We start from the raw sequence: 22704 nt of genomic DNA, 5'->3' as shown, positions 1-22704 counted from the left end.
CTCTTCTCTTCTTCACATATCGGGCCAGGGAAGCAACAGGAATATTTAACTCCTGTGCTGCACTCCTAATTGACCTCCCTTCTTCAACACTTTTTGAGGCCCCCTCTAAAAGATCTGCAGCAACTCCCCTATTCGTACTCCTAACTCTGAAGTGGGGCATCCTGCAACAGGCATACACACACATAAACAAAAAAGTCTACAGGATATGCTACAGTTATATTTTGCTTGTTAGTCTGCCTGTCTCTTAAATGAACTCTGTAACTGCAGATCTAACCACCTAGAAAGGGTGTATCAACTGTTCCCATTTACCACCTTGCATATTTTACAACATGCCCTAATATCCTTATGTCCTTCATGTTAGAAAACATTTCAATTAGGAGTAGACAGTTCAAATATCACAAACATCAAAATGTTGTTTTAATTTGCTTTGTACATTGTCTGAATGTGACTATTAACTTGTGATCTTACATCGTGCAACTAAACTGCATGTGCCGCAATAGGATTCTAGTGTGGGTACATTTGATACGTTGTGTCTCAACTGTACCCCGCTGACCACCTCGAACATTTCTCTAGATTTTACGATGACCTTGCATTACACAAAGTCGTAGAATAATGAACGTCATACCGAACGTCATACCGGTCTGGAAAGACATGAGAGTGAGTAAATGAAAGCAGAACTTTATTTTTTTTAACCCCAGTACTAGGTTAATGTTCATGTTCAGTTCACAGTGTGTCTTTAAAGCTGAAATCACCTGACCTTCTCATGTGTAGAAATTCATCAGACTGTATATAAATAACACAGTTTAGAAACATCTTTGACCATCCAGTGCCACATTCAGTAAGTCAACTTCAGTGTATGTGACACTTTTATTGTAGAAATTAACCAACTTCTTATCTAAATTAACATTTTTTCAGTATTTTTACTTACTTTTTTATTGAAATTGTGAACCTTTTACCTTTTTATATGGTTTATTTTTATATAAAGTAAATACACTTAATTATGTACCCCAAAAATATATTTTGTCACTGTCACAAGAAGGTCCCGGATTCAAGTTCCAGCTGAGCCAGGAGGCCTTTCTATGTGGAGTTTGCATGTTCTCCCCTGTGTTGGTGTGGGTTTCCCCACAATCCAAATACATGCAGTGCAGGTGAATTGTACACTAAATTGTTCATTAATGTAAGTGAGTTTGTGAATGTGTGTATGTCTGTGTGTGATCCCTGTGATGTACTGGCCTTCCATCCAGGGTATTTTCCTGCTTTTGGCCCGAGATGCTGGGATAGTCTCCAGCCACCCCATGACACTACAGAGGACAATCGGTTTGGAGAATCAAAGACGGTGAACTCCTATTACTTATGAATGGGGGAAACTGCAATGCACAATATGGAGGAATACGATCCACCTTCTAAATAAAAGAGCCAATCACTGATTGATAAAATCATTGCATCACTACAGCTGCCGTTAGAAGCTGCGGTTCCCATAGAAACACATTGGCTGGTCTAGCCTGAAAAATAAGCTTTTTTAACTCTATTTTATAGGACAGTTCATGTCAGATTTTGTTGCTGATTTGAAATTTAACAGTGAGTTCTGCAAGCAGTTTTTGAGATTTCAGGATTCCTCCATTCAAGCAGATAGGACTTGGTCTTGGATGCCTCAAATAGCTGCCCAGAGGCGGTGCATATGGCTGCCGAGTGAACAGACTTTCCTTAAAAGTGACTTTGAGGGAATAGGAGAATGGATGGATGATGTTCTGAAGTGAATCCGTTTCTCAGGCCTCTAATCAGATTTGAATGTTGAATTGTAAATGTGACCTGAATTTAAGGTACCTTTGTATTCATGCTGAAGCACTTGACCGATAAATCAGCCTTGTAGCAAAAAAGTTAAACAAAAATGCATTTTTACTATAGTACTTAAATGTTGTTTGATATCACAGTGTGTTGTGCCTTAATTATTTACTGCTGTTTGTATTATTATTCTCATCTGTAAGTCATTTGAATAAATGTATAAAGATATTTATTGATCTACCACTGAATCTTAGTATCTGATCATTACTAGTAGGCTGTAAATGTGTCTTAAAACAGGGGTGGGTGGGGGTGGGGGGGGGGCCTGATGTTGTCACAAATGTCATTTTTATTTAAAAGAATTAGAAAAAGAAAAAAGTAAAATAACCTAGTAAACGAACTAGAATTTATTGTAAAGTAATACATTTTACTATTAATTCAATTCTGCTGTAAAGCAGCTCTAAAAAGACAATGGTACACAGTCATAATCACTTGAAATCAGTTCAGTGTTAATTCAGCTTGGTTCAATGACTGTGTAAAGTTAATCAATTATGAAATGAGTTCAATTCAGCTATAAAGAAGCTCTGGAGAAAACAGTGATGCCAGCATCCTGCTCAATTTAGCTCTCATCCAATTATTGTCAGTGCAGTCAAGTCAGTAATATTGCTGAATAATAGGTGGCCCCAAGTGAGATGAGTAAATGTCTTTTCACATTTAGTCTAGAACTATGATAACCTTCATGTTTACACAGCGCACAGCCGGACACAAAGCCTCTGAACTGACTTCTCTCAACATGAGGGCAGGGGAGGTGTCAGTCAATAAATGGGATAAATAAACTTGTGTTGCTTATTCGAAAAAGTAACTCAGATATTTTGTTGTAGATCTAAAAGTAATGAGTTACTTTACTAGTTACTTGAAAAAGTAATCTGATTACTTGTGTTACTTGTAATGGGTTAATTATAATGCTTTACTCCCAGCACTGCTCACGACAGTAAACATTATTAGAAAGCAGCATTTTTGACTTCTCTTTTAATGTAAGAGTAAGAGTTTTTGAAAGTCAGTTGCCCCTTTTGACACTTGTGTATGTTGTTGTAACCTGTTTCATTAAGCACTAACTTTCAGTGGACTTTTCTGGACTTTTCAAGATGGACTTTTCTGTTAAAACAACATCATAAGATCATTCACATGGGTCATTGGTACTTGAAGCCTGATGATGGCTGCTTGTAGCTATATTTTTGAATTGTAATCACATGGAAAACAATTGCACGAAGCATGCTACCATATTTAAGTATCTATATGTTTTTAGAGCTTATACATACCTGGGGCATAGCAATTGATGAAACAAAAATGAAGAAAGAATGAAGAGATTATAAAGAACCTCAATGTTAATGATCTGTTAAGCTGGTATATTGAATATATTTAAAGAGTTATAATGTGAGTCATATTGCATCAGATTGTAGGGAAAGAAAAGCGAAATAAAAAAACCCAATAATAAATCATAAATCATGATTCAGTCCAGTAGGTGGAGATGTGCACATAAAATGCGTATTGCCAATAAACGAAGAAGAAGGAGAACCGGAAGTAGAACGGGACAGACAGACAAAGCGCCAGTAAAGATGTCTCCTCCGTCTCACTTCGACTTCATCGAAGCCAGAGATAAATTTACGGTAAATTATTAGTGTAGTATCGTAACAACTGTGTTTTGACATTGGCAGACGATTTTAAAATGAAAATGTTTTGTTCCTGTCTCTTGCAAAGTCGAAGTCTCTTCTCCAAAGTCTTATGTAATATTAGATCTTATATGTTTAGAATTCATTAGGCCTATTGGACATTTACACATGTATGTACAGTAATTTGTTAGTGAATGCTTTAAAAACGATGATGATGATGATGATGATGTTTGTGGAGGGCATGGTAATACCGTGTTACTAATTGAAAAACATGATATTAATATGCTACATGACTAAAGTAACACTGTAAGTGTTTAAAAAACTTTATTACTTTGGTATTATTATTTCCAGAAACAATGGTATTTGGTATTATTATTTCCAGAAACCATGTAATGTCATCATACTTGTAGTGTTTGTGTCATACAGTCGCATCAGTCAATTGCTCAATCGTAGTCATTCTTATTTTTTTTTTTATTTATTTATTTATTTATTTATTTGTTTGTTTGTTTGCAGGCTGCAGCTAAAAGTGCTGTTGATCTCAGGAACTGTAAACCACTGACCAATGCCTTCAGTCATCTGCCTGGAAAGTAAGTATTCCTCTTTATCCATGATATTATCAGTAATGGTCATTCTAAATTGTGCTGCGGGAGTCGGTTTATTACGCTTCAGTGATGTATTTGAAAGAATAATCTTTTAATCTATAATATTTTTCTTTGGTTTTTCACAGTGAAACTGAGAAGAAGGCCACTCTTGATCAAGCCCTGCGTGGAGTTCTTGAAGAGCAAATAGTGAGTCCACAGCTTCCCCTTTGTGCGCTATTTAATATCATGTTCTTCTTACAACATTGGCATATGTGCAATTATTTAGTGTATGAGTCCGATGGTTGCATTTTATTTTGCAGGTGAAGAAGAAAGTGAATGTTGAAGATTTCCTTTCTCTGATCTACATCAGTATAGATGGAGTGACTGAAGGTATGTGTGCACTCCCACCTTTTTTTGCAATCACCTGTTAGTCTGCACATACTATGTATAAAAAATGATTTGCAGATCATCAATCTCTTGTCCATACAGGCATCTGCTCTGCTTCCACTCCTTTTCTTCTGCTGGGAGACGTTCTCGACTGTCTTCCTCTGGATCAGTGTGACAAAATCTTCACCTTTGTTGAAGAAAATGTCTCTACATGGAAGTCTGTAAGTTTGGAATTTTTAGTTGGTAGTTCTTAGTTTTTGTTAGTTATAGATATTAAATTAGACAAATATTTAGAGGCCAAGAACTAAAGTGTAGAAATCTGTTGTATTTGTTATTCTTCTTCCACCATTGAAGTCTATGGCAGCCCATAGAACTGCTTGCATGAAAGTTATGAAATTTTCCATACAGAACAGGACAGTTGTGCCATAGCGAATTTGGAATCTCTATTTCAAATCCTCTAATGCCAACAACAGCTTAAATTTTCACATGTTTATTCTAATAACTTTTGAGCTGAGCTGAATGTTTCTATATCCATCTGAAGTTTTTGGAAAAACCTGCATTTTTCAAACTTTTGCAAGACCTGTCTTTACCACATTTGGCTAATATCATGCTGGCAAAAATGTATGGATTTATGTTTTTACACCAGCCTTTCTCGCATTTGACCAGTAGGGTAGTCAAGTTTCAGCACAGTTGCTTAAAGGGGTCATGAACTGCATTGTTTTATTGTTTTATAATGTTTCCTGGGGTGCACTTATAATGTTAGTATGCTTTTTACATTTAAAAAAAAAAAAAAAAAAAAACAACTAATAATTTAGAAATTAAAGGCATTTTTTCTACCCTGAATTTAGCCCTCTTATTTGAATGCTCTGTTTTAAGGGGCATGTCTGCTGTGAGCCTTCAGAGTAAACGCCCACTGCTGTGATTGGCTAACATCGTTGCATATGAGATAGCTAAATATTACTTTCTCTGAAACTTTTAGCATGTTTTTACAGCGGTTTCTTACACGGTTATTACAGCTCTCAAGGTTAGCTAATCGTAAAAAGTGTTGTTTACATTTAGATCTATGGCATTTTATTTAGATCGTGGCATGAAAGGTTGCGGTGTTTAACACTAGCCGATCACAGACATGTTGAGCGCATGAAAGCAGTGATCTTGTCAATGCAACTCAATTTCTGCACACTAACAAATGCTTTTATCATAACTAACAGTGAAAACGCGATGTAACTAAGAGATTCGTTTAATAAAATGGAATTGAATAAAATGGAGTTCAGAACTCAGTCACTGATAAACTCGCGCTGTTTGATTGACAGCTACAGCGATTGCAAAGGGAGTGTTCTTTGATCGCTTTCTATATATAATTTAATCACTGTTTAAATAACAGATTATTTTCATCCTACTAAGAGAAACATGAAGTTGACTGTTTAGTCACTGGTTTGATTTACTGACACATAGACAAAGAACATCTGACTGTACGTGAAACATTACATATCAGATCAGGCATTAGAATTAACACAGTTACTTACATGTTGCTGTCGAGTCCATATCGTAAAAAGTATGTTTGCAAAGCCTGCCCCAAAATGCGATTGATTTACCTAAGAATCCACAGTGAAATGTACCGAATACAAATAAATGCTCAACTGAGACATTCACATTGTTGAAAATAACCATATTCCTAGCATTAGAATCCTTTGAAAGGTAAGGTTATTTTTAGTCCTGTATTGCTCTTCTCTCCTACCAAGCAATACCTAAATCGGTTGAGCAATACTTAATTTCCCATGTTGGCCGTTTTGGTTATCAACGATTATGAATTTTATAGTAAAATGCTAATATTTACAAACTCATTTGCCCCTTCAGAAAAGAAACCATTGATATAATAACCTGTCTTTGAGTTTTTGTGTATCTTGGGGAATAATATGTTAAAAAGTTGAGTCTGTGTGCCAAAGGGAAGCTTTTTATAAATGGTGATGGCTATCATAAACGGAATGAGATATTTACAGCATTTACAACATTTAAAATTAATTCTGGTAATGGATTTTAAACCAGCTGTTAAAAATAGTCATCGGAATGGTTTGTTCAGTCAACTGTTTTTCTATTGACCACTTATATTTGTTTGCTCTTTCTTGTTCACAGAATACGTTTTACTCTGCTGGAAAAAATTACTTGTTAAGAATGTGCAATGGTGAGTTTCAAGTTTATTTATATAGCACTTTATCCAGTCCAAACTGCATCAAAGCAGTTTTACTGTAGAAATCGGTGCAAAAGTTTTAGTAGCTAAGCAGTCCTACTGAGGATAATACAATGTCAGTGAATGAGTTCTTCCTGGCTTTACAGTATGGGCACAGAGCACTGTGATGATACAGCTACAGCACAAGTTGATTGATAGTATTTATCTTAAAATGGTAAATACTAAAGATGCAGACAGTTCCTTTATCTTGGATACAGATGTATGTATTGTCTGGCAATGGAAGTCCAATTGATTGTCAGGGTTAAAAGAAGGATCTGTAATCTACATTTAAACTGGCAGATTTTCTGCTTCTGAGCACTAGGAAGACTGTTCCAGAGTTTAGGTGCTGAATAGAAAATGAAATTTGATTAATTTGCTGTTCAGAGTCTTATTAACTGGCCATGTGCACATACTCGAGTATTCTTTGAGAATGTGCTGAGGTAGCCTAACATTACCACTGTTTTTTTGCCTACAGACCTCCTTAGAAGACTCTCCAAGTCTCAGAATACAGTGTTTTGTGGACGAATCCAACTGTTTTTAGCACGTCTCTTCCCTTTGTCTGAAAAATCAGGTATACTTTCTTTTTTTTTTTTTCCCTCCATTTGTTGTTTTTCTTAGTTCTTTGTTCAATGGTTGTTTTTGACTGATGTGTTTCCCCTGTGTTACAGGACTGAACTTACAGAGTCAGTTCAACCTTGATAACATCACGGTGTTCAACAAAAATGAGCAGGACAGCACACTTGGGCTGCAGGTAAAGTAACATGTTGGACTTGATTTACCTAAATAGATTATTTTTGAATGCTCATGTGAGAAGGAAATGTGAACGACCCTCTGTGGTGAAAATCAAGTTTTTAATGTTTATGTCTATGTGGTGGTTTTAATATGGTTTAAGACAAACCATGTGCCATTTCATCAGTCATCACCGTTGCTAAGTATTTTCTCCTTAAAACCGCAGTGTACCAAAGTCTCAAAAACCGCCCCTGTTCCCTACAGTCACACATATTTAACCAATCCCATCAACGTGCAGGGCGGGGCTTTTTTCCACTGACTTTCTATGATGTTCAAAGCGTTTCTAAGGTCACTGATTTTTAGAAGGCAGCTGTGTGACTCTGAGATGGTGAATGGGAACATGGTTGTGTAACATTAGCATTAGAATTATTAGCTGTTTGATAAAAAAGGCTAATTGAATTAGTTACTGTTATGTGTCCGATGTTGTAGAGAGTGATTAGATAAAACGCATTACCAATTCTTATACATGGACTATACAGACAAACCTGTCTAATTTGTTCTTCCTCCTTTCTGAATCAGTATCTGTTTCAAACACATATGGCTGAATTAAAGCAATATTTACCCTTGCCATTGTGTAGCGTTCACTACAGTTGACAGAGCAAATCAGGTAGTCTGAGCTGCTGTGATTGAGTGGAGGCGGGGGCTAATTTGCATATTCATGTATCCAGGGTATACTAAAGGAAGCACGGGTGTAGATTTAAATTCAAGCTATTTTAAGGCGCAAAGAAATCTTCACAGGAAGATTTCTTTTTCTGTTTCATTTTGATGATCAAAGATGAGTTATAAGGGATAAAATTATTCACTGCAGTGCATACATTCTAAAAATATGCATAAACTTATGGTCTAAGGAGAATACTTTTTTTTTTTTTTTTTTTTTTTTTTTTAAATCCTATAAGATATGCGCATAAACTACGATGGAAACCCCTTTGCCGAAATAAATCCCTCAATGCGCAACAAAAAACTTACATGACTTTGTCTCAACAGAAGATGTGATTGGATAACTGGCTGACCAATCACATCGCACAGCAGTTTGATCATTCTGAAATGCCTGAGTCAAAGTCAGTCATCAGAATGATTTGGTTTAATTCGCTCCCAGAAGCATCTCACATAATTGCGTTCCTAAACACCAGCATCCGAACACAAGATGACATGACAGCGTTTAGTGCGTTTTGTCCACGCACTCTGAGGCGCAAGTCATTTATGCTGTAGGAAAAAAGAGCCACAATTTCTTCCCCAATAGCAGCAACTTCCATCTTTATTACAGATATTTTGTGCCAATTTCCCAGAAGGTGATGATTTTGTTCTCTTGAACACATGGGATGGAAACTCTGCTTCATTCGCAAATGTTTTATGGATATTCCAATTTTGTGCACAAGTTAAATTTGTAATGTTGAATGGAAATATGGCTAGTTCAACATCTATAGTGGGTTATTTATTAGATGTCAGACATTTTGTTTTTGTTTTTTTTCAAGCACACAGAAGTTAAGGAGGATGGGATGGAGGTGGAGGAGGGAGAGATGGGTGATGAAGATGCACCTGCTCCGTGGTAAAATTTGTATTTTCACAGCTTCTAAGCTGCAAAGTCAGTGGCTGCATCAGAAATTGCACACTTCCCCACTATATAGTTGGCGAAAAACTGTGTGACAAAAGAAGTATGTCTGAATTCACAGTATTCATAAAAGAGAAGCCAAAAAGTATCCAGATGACCTACTTCTTCTGGAGAGATTCTGAAGTGTGCATACAATGGATACTTTACTATCACATGAGGCCGAGGGAGAGGATTTGTGAATGGCAGTGAAGTGTTACAGTACTGACGCTGGAAGGTCATAAGATAATGGCAACAGAAAGGATGTAGTACGTCCGGTTTACATTCATACACACATTCATACTTTGCGAGCGCTAAAAAAGTATGATCCATATAGTAATTACTTACTTGGAATAAGTACCTAGTCAGGAGAGTATGCGATTTCGGTGCAGCTCAAGTCTTGCTTTTGCTTTATTTTGCCTGTTATCAGACTCTTTATTTATAAGTCTAATTCAGAGGGCTTTTGTTTTGTAGCTCCATTCCTATTGACTACAACTTGTACAGAAAATTCTGGACCCTGCAGGACTATTTCAGAAACCCTGTACAATGCTACGACAAGTTCTCGTGGATGACTTTCCTTAAGGTATTTGATCTTTTTTTTATTATAATCCAAACCAATATAAAAAAAGTAATCCTCAAAAGCTGTCTTGTTGGATTAATTTGAGGTAAATGTTTTTATTAAGGGCAAAGTGGTGAATCAACTCTTGAAGGGTTTGCACTTAAAAGTTATTTTTCGTATTTGGTCAAGCTTCTGAGAAAATTGGGTTATTAAATGTCATTTAAGTTTGTTTGGTTTTCAGTGGTTTTGAAAATGGTTGGTTTGGTTTCAAAAGGTAAACTGACAGGCTTGGTCCACATGTATCTTGTTTTAATGTCCCCTCAATTGTATTCTCTGTGCAGTATTCAGATGAGACACTAGCTGTGTTTAAGAGCTATAAACTGGATGACATGCAAGCATCAAAGAAAAAGCTGAAGGAGATGAGGACTGCTGCTGGAGACCATGTCTACTTTGCCAAGTTCCTCACCAGTGAGAAAGTTGGTTCTTCCAGTCTTTCAGACAACTATTCAATAAAAAGAGAACTCAGTTCTAGCTGTTATTAGTGCATTCTAGTCATTGACTTGATAATACAAGGCAAATTTCCCACCTTTCTGCAGTTGATGGACCTTCAGTTGAGTGACAGCAACTTCAGACGACACATTTTGCTTCAATACCTCATCCTTTTCCAGTATCTTAAGGGCCAAGTCAAGTTCAAGAGGTCAGGGAAAACGGCAAGCTTTTCTTTTCAAGCTATAAGGATATGTTTTTCCTGCTTTGTCAATAAATGTTTTTTTTCTGTAATTTCTCTTTAACCTTTGCAGTTCCAGCTGTGTTTTGAATGATGATCAGTCTTCGTGGATTGAGGACACAGCCAAACTAGTCTATCAGGTTAGTCTTAACCTTAAGTATTACTGATTAGAGGTGTGTGGAACATATTAACACTCTGGTGCTCAAAAATGACCTTTTTTTTTTTTTCTTTTTTTTTTCTTCAATGAAGTAAATGTACTATAGTTTAGTTTGGTAATATTTTTATTTAATATTTTGTATTTTTAGTGGATTTTATGGTACTCAGTTATATTTATGTAGTAGTTCTAATCCATTTATTCACTTTTTGAGCATAGACCTGAAAATGAAACTTCCAACTTAGATTGTCATAAATCTTTAATGCTTTGGAGCACAGACTTAAGTTTGGTCTTTTTAAAGACGACACTTGACAGATTATTGCTAAGTAAAAAAATAAGTAAAAGTTAGTTTTATGTTTATGAAAATTGCACAAAAATACTATTTTCAATTTTTATATGAAATCTATATTTTCAAAACGTTTTACTCTAAAACTGCGAGAAAATCAAAGCCATTAATCTAAACAATTAGTTCCAAATTTGAGCTTGATATCTATAAAAATTAGCTTTCAGTAAGATTTTGGTTGGGTGCAATACCAAAAGTTTCCACTAGATGAAATTCATTTTCCATTAATTTCCAATGCAGTCATTTTTGACAACTAGAAGTACAAGGGAGTAAAAAAAAAAAAAAATTCAGAAGAGCACCAGAGGCTTAAGGGAGTGTACCTATGTTCCCAGGGTCCTATGTTCCCCAGTTCAATGGTCTGTTAACACACAGTAGGTGTTTTTTTTTTTTTTCTCTCTCAAGGACTGGACTGCTTTTCCCAGGGCTCTATCAACTTTATAAACTTGTAACCCTAACCTTTGACAAGTTCCACAAAATTCCATGTCATATTAAGCAAATACAGAGCTTGGAGACTTTTTTTTTTTTTTTTTTTTTTTTCCAGGTTCCCACACTGCAAAAAATAAACCCATAAAATGTACAGAAAAACATCTGTGGTTGCCAGCACTTTACCGTAAAAAACATGGTAGCAACATTTTAGGTTTTATGGGAGTGAATTTATGGTAAAAAAAAAAAAAAACTGCATTTAATTAACTAACATAACGGTAACACGCATAGGCAATAGGACCCTATGATTTCTTATGAACCATATGAATCTCTGGAACATTTGACCCTGGGGACATCACACAGGAATAACCTCCATATTAATTACATAGCTGTGTCATACTGTTTTATTACTGTTCACCTACTTTTCTTATCATTGAAGTTACTGAGAGAAACCCCTCCAGACGGTGACAAATTTGCATCTATGGTTGAGGTAAGTAGTATCTGCAAATTATACATGCATATGGGTGTAGGATTTTAGGTTTCACTCTCATCTTGTGATGAATACTGTACATATCGAAATTGCAGCTTTGTGCTCCAAAACCCTTTTCTTGTCATCTTGATTTATTATGCTGTCTCCAACAGCACATCCTGAATACAGAAGAAAACTGGAACTCCTGGAAAAATGAGGGCTGCCCAAGCTTCGTGAAAGAAAGGTATTAATAAAAAACGGCACACAAACCGCTTTATCCCGTTAAACATTAGATATACACTGCATTTATGCAAGGTTAATGACTCGTATTCTAGACTTTATCACATTGTTACATTTTATTCTGAAATCTGACAAAGTATTCAATTTAATTTTATAGCGTATTAAGTAGATATACTTGACTGTTTTCCACATTGACTTTTATTCATTTAGCAGATGCATTTATGCAAAGTGTTTTACAGATTGTTAGCTACTTTCTTGCAGTTCCTTGATTTAAAAAATTCTTAGAGTTGGGTGATATGACCAAAATCTTATACCCTTACATATGACTAAAATTAGTACATTTACTAACAAAGTAAATACATGCCACAGTATAGTAATCCAATCTTTAAAGCTGCTTTGAGTACACACTGTGTATTGTGAAAAGTACGATTTCAACTTACAATTATTTTAATAATTGATTAGTTGGATCCAGTTTTATTTTCTGTATTTTATTAATAAAATGTTATTGAAAAATGTAGTGTATGTATCTATGTAGGCTATGCTGTACATTATGCAATAAAGGGTTAAAATTGAAGTTCTACATTCTAAAACAAAAAAGTGATTGCTTGCCATTTTAAAGTTAAAATCACAATTAAAATTTAGAATAAAGAAAACAAAAGCACAGACTACATTTTAACTGGTAAGAGGAACAAGATCACTCATCTAAACATAGTAATTATATTAGCTACAAAAGCACTATACAGATAAACATGACTTTACAAATAAGGAATACAGTAAGCAATTCATCTTGAGACAGTAGTAATGTGTTAAAATAACGTTCCAAAATTGTTTAGAGGAATAGACGCTAGAATAGAGAAGGCAGTATCAGCAGGATCAGTATCTAGTAGGTTAGACTAGTGTGCCTGTGCATTTAGAGTGCACTCATACACTACGTGATGTAGTCTGTTAAAGTGCATTTAGAATGCCCCAAATATTCAAGAAAAGGGGACAAAACTACCTCTGTATCATTTAATATAGTTAATCAATATCACACAAAGAGTGCCGTTTTTTTTTTTTTTTTTTTTTTTTTTTTCTTCCAAATATCAGCATGATTACAAATGTGATTTGGATTTTATACAGCAGTTCAATAAACAAGTTAATATTAAGTGGCTTAGATTTTAGACAATATTGCCTGTTTTAGCTCTATTTTGCCAGTGAAAATCATTCCAAACAAAGCCACAGGACTGTTTTGTGTCTCTGAGCAACACACAGCGGTGAATGAACGAATCGTTTGAATTAATGATTTAATGACTCAATCATTCATTCAAACGGCTGATCCTAAATGAATCAGCAGTTTGAATGAATAGGTTGAAACTCAATGACTCACTCATTAACAGTGACTTGCTGCCACCTACTGGCAGTTTTAATTTCACATATAAAGTATCTTTTAATATTTTTTTTTTTTTTTTTTTTTTTTTTTTTTTTTTTTTTTTTAAATCATTGATATTTCATTTCAAAATATCAGTATTCAACATTTTATGTAGGGCTGCCTCCTACTATTCGTTAGTTGAGCAAGAATTGTATTAGACGGTTGTTGCAGGAAAAAAAAACTCATGGCGAAGACACGCAGTCCGTGAGCAACAGATTGTTAACGCAGGTCCTTGTGGTAATTACAATATGTTGGGCAGGAAATCCAAACGTTCGCCTATCGTCCATCGACCTCAAATATGGCTTATTTGAAATATGTATGTAGTAGCAACTTTACATGGCTGCTCACTCTAACGTTAACCTAGGTATATGTGCTCTATCATTAGGTGCATATCCAAGTGTTTGTGCGGAGTGTGGAAGATGTAGTGCGCTTACTGACATGGAGGCGCCGGCGGGATTACTTGCATTTTTTTTCCTGATAACAGTGGAAACAACTTAAAATACTCCATTTTTGGTCATACAGATAAGAGTAAACTTCGAAACTATTTGTGTAAACTCACAATAACAAGAAAACGATGTGCCTTTGTGTAAAAAAACAAACAGGATGCGCTTTCTGCTAAGGGTGTCAGACATATCTTAATAAATCCCTTGATGTGCATCAAAAAAGTCATGTGACTTTGCTTGATGGGATGGCATAATTGGACTAACCAGTGGACCTATCTCGATCAGCATCTGAAATGTTTTGGTTATTCTGAAATGACTAAGCCAAAGTCTGTCATCAAAGTGGTTGGGTATAATGACCTTCCAGCACTGTCTGTCTTGACAGTTTCTAAACAGCAGGCACCCAAACGCAAGATAACATGACAGCGTTTATTGCATTTTGTCTGTGCTCTTTAAGCCGCAAGTCATTTATTAAATATGTGGCAAAATTGGAATATCGCATAAAACATTTGCAAATAAGTTAAATTTGCAACTTTGGATGGAAACTTAGCTACTGTTCATCTCTCATTAGGCAAGGCAATTTTATTTGTATAGCACATTTCATACACAATGGTAATTCAAAGTGCTTTACATAAAGAAGAACCAAATACATAAGAATAAAAATGGAACGCGTAAGACATAAAAATAACAGTAAAAACAGAGAATACCACTATCTGGATAGAAGAGTTCCGAAGTTTCAGGGAGTTTTTTTTGTTATCCGTCAGAGCGGATCTAAACGGATCTATCCATCAGAGCGGATCTAATTGGATCTTCCTCACGCTGGAGGGATAACTGTACTCAACTTTGTTGTCCATCAGGGTGGATCTAAATGGATGTTACTGACGCTGGAGGGATAACTGTAAAAATATTTGTCAGGTAGCTGTGCGTTTAAACGGTACCCTTACAGACAAATCTTCCTGGACTAACTGTCAGCTCCATCCAGGGATAACAAATGCTTTCTTCCTAATTCTCCCAGCTCTTTCAACCAGACAGCAAGTTTTAAAATGCATTAAGTCAGAAATAAAAAGATGATACATTAGTTTGCAGTTATGGTCATGGTTATTTTTGAAGTTATGAATGAATATGTGAATAGAATCTTTTGTTTTTCTCAGACCAGCAGAGACCAAACCCATGCGCCCCAGCAGAAAGAGACAAGCACCAGAGGACTTTTTGGGGAAAGGACCTGATCGCAAAATTCTCATGGGAAAGTAAGATAATATTTGATTACTCTGTAACTTTGTCAAGATTTCAATTCGGATCTTATTTTGCATTTCTGCTGTTCTTAACCATCAACAGTGAGGAACTCACAAGACTCTGGAATCTAAACCCTGACAACATGGAGGCCTGCAAGTCAGATAGCAGGTGTGTTTGGTAAACACTTGCTTAAAGGTGTTTAATATGAGAAATTTTGCATTAATGCATGTCTTGTTTAAAGGGAATTCATGCCATCACTGGAGGAGTTTTTTGAAGAAGCTATTGAACAGGCAGATCCAGCAAACATGGTGGAGGATGAGTACAAGTACAGAGAATTAATAATTGATTGTTTTAAAAGAATCAAAATGATTACAAACTATGCATCACATTAATCATCAGATTAAATGAATTCTTCGCCATCTTCCCTCAGAGTTGTGCGTAACTCAAACTACGGCTGGAGAGCCTTGCGACTGCTGTCCAGGAGGAGTCCTCACTTCTTCCAGCCCACCAATCAGCAGTTCAAGAGTCTGGCAGACTATCTGGAAAACATGGTCATCAAACTGGCCAAAGAGCTTCCTGTGAGTGGACATCCACATTATCAAACACTAGGGGAGTTTTCTACAATGTAGATAACATTCAAACTAGTGCTTGCCCAATATAGGCTTTTCAGTGGCTGATATCAGGGGCTTTTGCACCGGGTAGTTATTAGGAACTATGGGTGCTTCTCAATTCTTATTTGTGCATCCTCGTTTCCTTTCCTCGCTTCCTTTCCTCGCGTCTTAGCTCCACCCCTTCAGGATACGAGGGAAGGACGCAAGGAAAAGATATGATATCCTCGCTCCCTTTAGCGTCACTTCAAAGCATCATCAGTTGCACTTGAGGGATCTACCCACATGTTAAAGTTTGGTTATTTAAAAAATATATATAATATATTAATAAAGCATGATGCCCCGTTGAAATACGTGAGATGTAAAGTTTATTTAAACTGCAAAAGTAAAGCATACATTTAAATTATTGTGACAGATATGAAGGGGGAGGAGAATGTATACGTGTGTCACGTTTCTCGACGAGAAAGACTTCCACAAAGGATACACCTGTGTATCCTCGCTCATGACTCCTCAGGAAGCTTCCTCACTCCTTGATCCTCGCCTCCTTGCGGTGCAATTACAGAATTGAGATGTCCTTCGAGATGGCTGAGCTTGATCAGTTTCCAGGTCATAGGATGGAGGATGGAGAAGCAAGGAAACGAGGAGGGATATTGAGAAGCACCATTTATTTTACCCTAGGGCCATTTTCCTGGTTGCATTCGCACCACGAGTAGGGAACTCTGAAGTGACGTCACTTACTTCCTGCCATTTTGGTTGTTGTGTGGGACTTGTATTTTGACGGTGAGGCAGACTTTTACTTTGACAATGCTGAGAATGCCTGAGTACACCATGCTCCCATTCTCCTTCTTCATTAGTTGTAATACATTAAATTATTAGTGTTTCCCGTGTGGTTGATGCCCAGTGTCGAAATACATAATCATGTTTCGCTTGGTCCCTTTAAAGTCGCGTTGGATTTCCTCTTCAGCATAAAGGTTGAGAAGTGCATGGACTTCGGCGTTGGTCCGTCTATCACTGTTTTCCTTGTATAGGATATAAACTGTGTGTTGGCATGGCTTTTTAAAAAATGGCGGGTGCCGGTGTTTCACATGCGCTTGGCCAACCAACGTACACTCACTGGTAGTTCCTGTTGTGGCGGGTTGGACCCTTCTCTAAAATAAGAGAGAATTTAGACCCCCCAAAAGGCATTCCTATACTTAAAATCATTACCAGTTCCTGCGGTGCGAACATGCCAAAAAGCAGGTACTTCCACCAATAGTTATAAGAACTATGAAAACATTCCTCCTGTACGAAAACCACTATTATGGCAACATATATACAGTGCCATCTACAAATATAGCCACCCTTGTTAAATTTGGCCATGGAAAGTGTCTTTGGTGTTTATCCTTTGGTTTTTCATTCAAAAAATCCACAAAAATCTAACCATTAAATCTATGCATTCCATAGTTATTGACATCACAAGCATCACGTCACGCATGCTTGAGTATGTTCCAAATTTTTTTAGTTTTGCTCATTTATGAAGGATGCCAATATTAGTGGAGAACGGTGTACAATATAGTTTAAATTATTTCAAATTAGGTAAACTCACTGAATATTTGAGTAAAATGGTAAGCAAAATATTTGAGTATTATATAAATTCTGAAATGTGACTGAATTTTTGTTTATCTTCAAACAGAAAGACCTTCCTTCTGAGGAGATAAAAACCGGTGAGGAAGATGATGATGAGAATGGAGATAACCTGTTGAAAGACAGTAATGACAGTGAGTTGTTTGTTCTTGTTTATTATTAAACCTCAGAAGCCATTTTTATTGCTATTGCCCTGCCTCCACTAGATTCTGTTGACACTAGGGGTGTGACGATACACTTGGCTCACTAAACGAGACAATACACGATATTGGGTTTACGAGAACGAGACGAGATTAAGAAATCTTCAGCAACAAAACATGACAAAGTCGCAAAATGCAAAACAATGCAGATGCATTTTTCAATCTAGGGCTGTCAACATTTGTTTTAGTAATTGAGTAATTGATTGATTTGATTTTTTTTTTTTTTTTTTTTTTTTTTTTTTTTATAAAAATACATCTAATTGAACAATAGCCTTTAAATTGAGTTCCAATATATACATAATAATAATAATAATAATAATAATAATAATAATAATAATAATGAGGCAATAATAATTGGTTCAAATAAAGTATCAAAAGCAAGTAATCATATGGTTTTATTGAAGAGCACTTTTAAAATATATAATGTAATGTAATTTAGTATAAACAATAATCAACTCCTGTACAACTTCTGTACATATTATAACAAATGCCTGCAGAGGGTGCCAATGGCCTAGTTGTTGTTGTTGTTGTTGTTGTTGTTACACTTTACAGCATGATCAAATCCTTGTTTAATATTGGCCAAACAACGTTTAATTCAAAAGTCCACTTAATCTTTAATATTTGGCCACTTATGATAGAAATGGTACAGCCACTGTAATTTCTTGGACATAAAAATATGCAAACTCAGAGTGAGGGTTTAAACTTTTATATATTTAACTGAATCGCAGCCTTTGTGATTTTACAATAACACTATGAAATGGTTTTAAAATATATTGGAGTGGCTGCAGCCTTAGAAAACAGTCTAATAATGCGGACCACTTCCGGTACAGCTTTAACCTTGACAAGAAATATTGTCACAATTTAATATCACACCCTTAGTTGAAACTGTACTCAGAAAAGCAGTATATTTGCATTATCAAAAGTGGCAGCTGTGGCTAGGTAACAACTTCAAAAGGGGTGGCGGCAACTTGGATGGTATTGCTCACCTCACTTTGTGCTTTGGTTTTGTTTTCAAAGCGTCATCACAGAATGGCACTTGGGTCTGTCTGCCGTGAATGTAGTATAAAGGTCCCAAGAAAGAGGATTTAATTGCTGCTTGAGGTGAGCAGAGAAGAGAGAACAAATCACCTCAGTGTAGAGCAGTGTAGAGCTTTAATCCATTTTGACAGAAATTGCATCTACATTACAGCTTCAGATCTTTTTGACATTTTTCCATCAAAATGACGGCCATGTTTCTCAAGATACACGACTGTCATCATGAATGACTCAGACACTAATAGAAACACAAAGACACTGCATCGTTGGGCCAATTATTATTATTTTTTTTTTTTTTTTTTTTGCGTTACAGTGCCTAGCCCTTCTATACCCTCGTTTTCCATTTATATATGAATAAATGTAAATGCAATTATCCCCCCCCTACTTACATTTGGCTTTGTTCCTTTAGTATACAGAACCAAAATTTCAACATTTTCCCCTATATACCAAAGAAGACCAGCATCCAATTTATTGCAGTTGTTTCATTCTGATTGGGCAGATGGCCTAGAAGCAGTTTTCTCAAGAAGTTTACACAACTCTAAATGGCGAACAGGCCATAGGGAGAACCATGGGATGGGAAGGAAAGTGAGGAGATTATCCTCAAGAAAATGTCAGCAACATCAGAATCTTAGCAATTCGTTTACTTTTTATATAATAATATAGCTATACGTAGCACTGGACGGTGACAGCCCCAAACTTCTCAGGTTTCTTCAGGGCAGTATTTCCCAACCCTGTTCCTGGAGGCACACCACACTAAACATTTTCGAACTCTTCCTAATTAAACACACCTGAAGCTCCAAAGACTCCAAAAACATATGGGTTGGATAAGGAGAAGTGTCTGTCTGTGTCCCACAGTATTACAAACCACACCCAGCAACTTGCACCTCCCGTAAAGAAACAAGTGTGGATGTCATTGACTAAAACAGTCTTTTGAAGTTTTGTTTGTAAGGCTAATTTACATTTTGCTTTCAAATCATATGAAGTATGACATAACAGCTATCAGTAAAACATAACATAATTTATACAATCAAATACAGACTCATGGTAATTAATTATAGCTGTAAACCTACCCCCCAATCTTAAACCAAACCCTAAACCTACCCCATCGATAAAATTAAAACTTACTGTACTTTCATAATTAAAATACTTTAAATACTTAGGAAAACAAAGAGGTTTAATTGCAGGGACATATTCGGACACACTTGTAGATAAGGGAGACATCCAAAATAAATATACACTGTTGGTGTGCCTCCATGAACAGGGTTGGGGAAACTCTGCTTCAGGGCATGGTGGCAATGACCTACCAAGTTTCATAATGATAAACCCAGGGTTCTTACTCAGTTTGGAAAAGTATGGAAAAATATTTGCATTTTCAGATTATTGTCCCTATTTAGTTTTCTATCATAGAAAATTAAGAATTTAATGAAAATAAATTTATCCTACAAGAAGTGTGTTTTCAAGGCAGCTGTTTAGTGTTTATTTAGTGATTGCCAAATACAACTGAATAAATTTAAGATACACTTTTTCATTATGCAAAAATGCAGATTATAAGTGATATTCGTAGCACTGTATAACAGAGCCTCTAAAAGGACCTTTGCAAAAAATGAAAAATATATAGACTTGCGTATAGGACAATAGACTTGGCATAACAGGACAATACACACTGAGCCAACTATTGCACCATCAGCCCATTTTGAGGTGTGGTTTCTTGGCCGCCACAAAGTATGCGTTAAAGCAGACCTAAGACCTTAAAATGACATACTGCTCTAACGAAAGCCAAATTTAACACTTATTTACAGTACCAGTTTTTTTTTTTTTTTTTTTTTTCCATAGACCCTTGAACTTGGCAAATAGGACAATGCACACAGCCATATTGTGCCATCAGCATTAAATTGGACATTAGGCCTAGCCCTTGATATTAGAAGTACTACTCTAAGGAAAGCCAAATTTTGAGCAAATAGATCTCTATTTAATCCATGTGCGTCCATGCTCTCATTTTCTTCATAGTAAGATGGAAGTGACAGAAAGGAAATGGTTATTTTAATATGTATAAAACTAGAAATTGTAATCCGAAGGTACACAAAAAAACTTTTTTTTTTTTTTTTTTTTATTTTAGAGGCTCTGTATGTTATCACTTTGAGAAAATAAATATAAAAACCCCTGAGATAATTAAAAATATTTACAGTTGACTGTACTATAAACCAAATATAAAGCAGAAAATAATGCTGTATAAATCATTTGTTAAATATGGTCTGAAAATCTACAGAGAAGTTTGGAAATTTAAGTCTGAAAATTATAGAATTTTGAAATGGCAAATGTGTAGGAATCCTGTACACCAGTGCGTTTTTTTTTTTTTTTTTTTTTTTTTTTTTTTTTTGGTCAAAATTCCAAATGACAGCCACTCAAAATGACCAGTGTGAAAATTGGGCGTCATTCGAGACTGTATGCTGCACTAAATCTAAAAAATCCAGTCTTGTCTTTTTTTTTTTTTTCTTTTTTTGCCAATCTGCTCAAAAGTTACAAGTAGCCATTTTTCATATTTCCTTTCCTTTCACTTAACTACCCTCAGGTCATGCTTGTGATGACAGGTAGTTAAGTTTCATCTCAATACACCAAAGTGTTGCAGAGATGCAGCCTCACGTCCACTTTGGCGTACACGCATTACTTTTTGCCAGCTTGGCCTCAAAATGATCTGAGCCAATTTTCATGATAGAATGAATCGTCTACTATGAGTAGTTTATGAAAATTCTAATTGGAAAAATCTTAACAGTGTTGTGCGTTCAACTCCGAAATTGTTTCTAGTCTTTGTAGTTCAAAAGTTAATTAGCATAAACATAAGTGAAACTTTGAGCTGTTAGTTTTTGAGATACTCCCAATTTTACTCTGGTAACGCAGAAGTCCTGTGTCATTTTCTTTTATACCATAGTTTTTTATGGGCTGCAAAACCTAGCGATTACAAGAGTGGTCTTTGCCCTTTTGTGGCTTCAACCTTAAAAACATATATACAATATGGATGCCTGTGGTTTGCCTTATCTTCATTTGGGCCTAGAAAATATCTTGGCTCTTCCAAGCTTCATAATGGGAGTGAATAGTAACTGAGCTTTTGAAGCCCAAAAAAGCACATCCATCCATCATAAAAGTCATCCATACGACTCCAGGGGGGTAATAAAGGGGGTAATAAATGAAGCGAAGTGATGCATTTTTGTAAGAAAAATATCCATAATTATAACTTTATAAACTCTAATCACTAGTTTCCGGTAACATCCGTTCACAAGAGTCGAGTTCCGTTGTGTGACGTAGGATGTAGCGTAAGCTTAGGTGAGGGTAGACGCCTCTCGTGGTTCAAACAAATAGGGCTTAGCAACATACTCAAGCTCCTCCGACATTACTCTTTAAAAATTCTCATTTTAGACTAATTCATGACCGGTGGTCATATAAACCTAGGATAGCTTGAGGGTGAGTAAATTGTGATAATTTTTGTTTTTGGGTGACTTAACCCTTCAAGGTTTGCAACACTAGCACTGCATTTGAAATCGCATGATACATTTGGTTTAAAAACTTAAAGTATGCTCTATATAGTATGAATATGGCTAGTATGAATGAAATTCAGACATACTACATCCGCCATGTCACCTGCGCCGTCGATTGCATCGCTTCACTGCCATTCACAAATCTTCTTCTGTGGCCTCACGGGATAGTAAAGTGTCCAGTGGATGTGCATTTTAGAATTTCTCCTTAAGTACTTTTCATGTGGCAAAGCTAGTTTGACTAAAAGTGAATTCTCCAGTGAGGGTTGTTTTTTTTTATTTATATATATATATATATATATAATGTGAATTTTTCCAGGTCCCAGCATTCAGAGCAAGGCAGTGACCAACAGTCAGATGGATGAGATTGCAGCCAAGCTTGGATCCCAGTGGAAGACACTGGCAGACCATCTGGAGATGAGCGAGAAGGAGATTCGCGTGATAGAGGCTGACAGTGAGGATGTAGAACTACAGGCAAAGATGCTACTGGTGGCCTGGCAGGACCGAGAAGGCCCTCAAGCAACAATGGAGAGCCTGGTCACGGCCCTGACCACAGCTGGATTCCGTAACATCGCAGATGCTCTCAATGAAACATAACAGCATCTCCTTTTTCTTGTTTGGTTTTAATGTTTTTTTTTTTTTTTTTTCCCTGTACTTTGAGTTGTCTACTTTTTTTTTTTTTTTTTTTTTTAAATAAATG

General features: G+C 36.1%; 1 protein-coding gene across 1 annotated transcript; it reads left to right on the top strand.

Moving 5' to 3' along the window:
• The first annotated feature begins 3328 nt into the window (after positions 1 to 3328).
• Positions 3329 to 22686, top strand: thoc1 (THO complex 1). Its single transcript, XM_051861151.1, has 21 exons — positions 3329 to 3446; positions 3963 to 4036; positions 4177 to 4237; positions 4351 to 4420; positions 4520 to 4638; positions 6548 to 6596; positions 7117 to 7212; positions 7310 to 7392; positions 8903 to 8976; positions 9490 to 9598; positions 9916 to 10050; positions 10171 to 10271; positions 10375 to 10441; positions 11661 to 11711; positions 11864 to 11934; positions 14930 to 15025; positions 15114 to 15179; positions 15253 to 15336; positions 15442 to 15589; positions 17292 to 17376; positions 22324 to 22686. Exons 1-21 carry the CDS (start codon positions 3396 to 3398, stop codon positions 22599 to 22601), a joined length of 1968 nt encoding a protein of 655 aa, XP_051717111.1. The 5' UTR covers positions 3329 to 3395; the 3' UTR covers positions 22602 to 22686.
• The last annotated feature ends 18 nt before the right edge of the window (positions 22687 to 22704 follow it).

Source organism: Ctenopharyngodon idella, chromosome 2, assembly GCF_019924925.1.
Source record: "Ctenopharyngodon idella isolate HZGC_01 chromosome 2, HZGC01, whole genome shotgun sequence".
NCBI lineage: Eukaryota > Metazoa > Chordata > Actinopteri > Cypriniformes > Xenocyprididae > Ctenopharyngodon > Ctenopharyngodon idella.
Note: the sequence above shows the minus strand (reverse complement) of the source record. Positions and strands in the feature narration are given on the sequence as shown.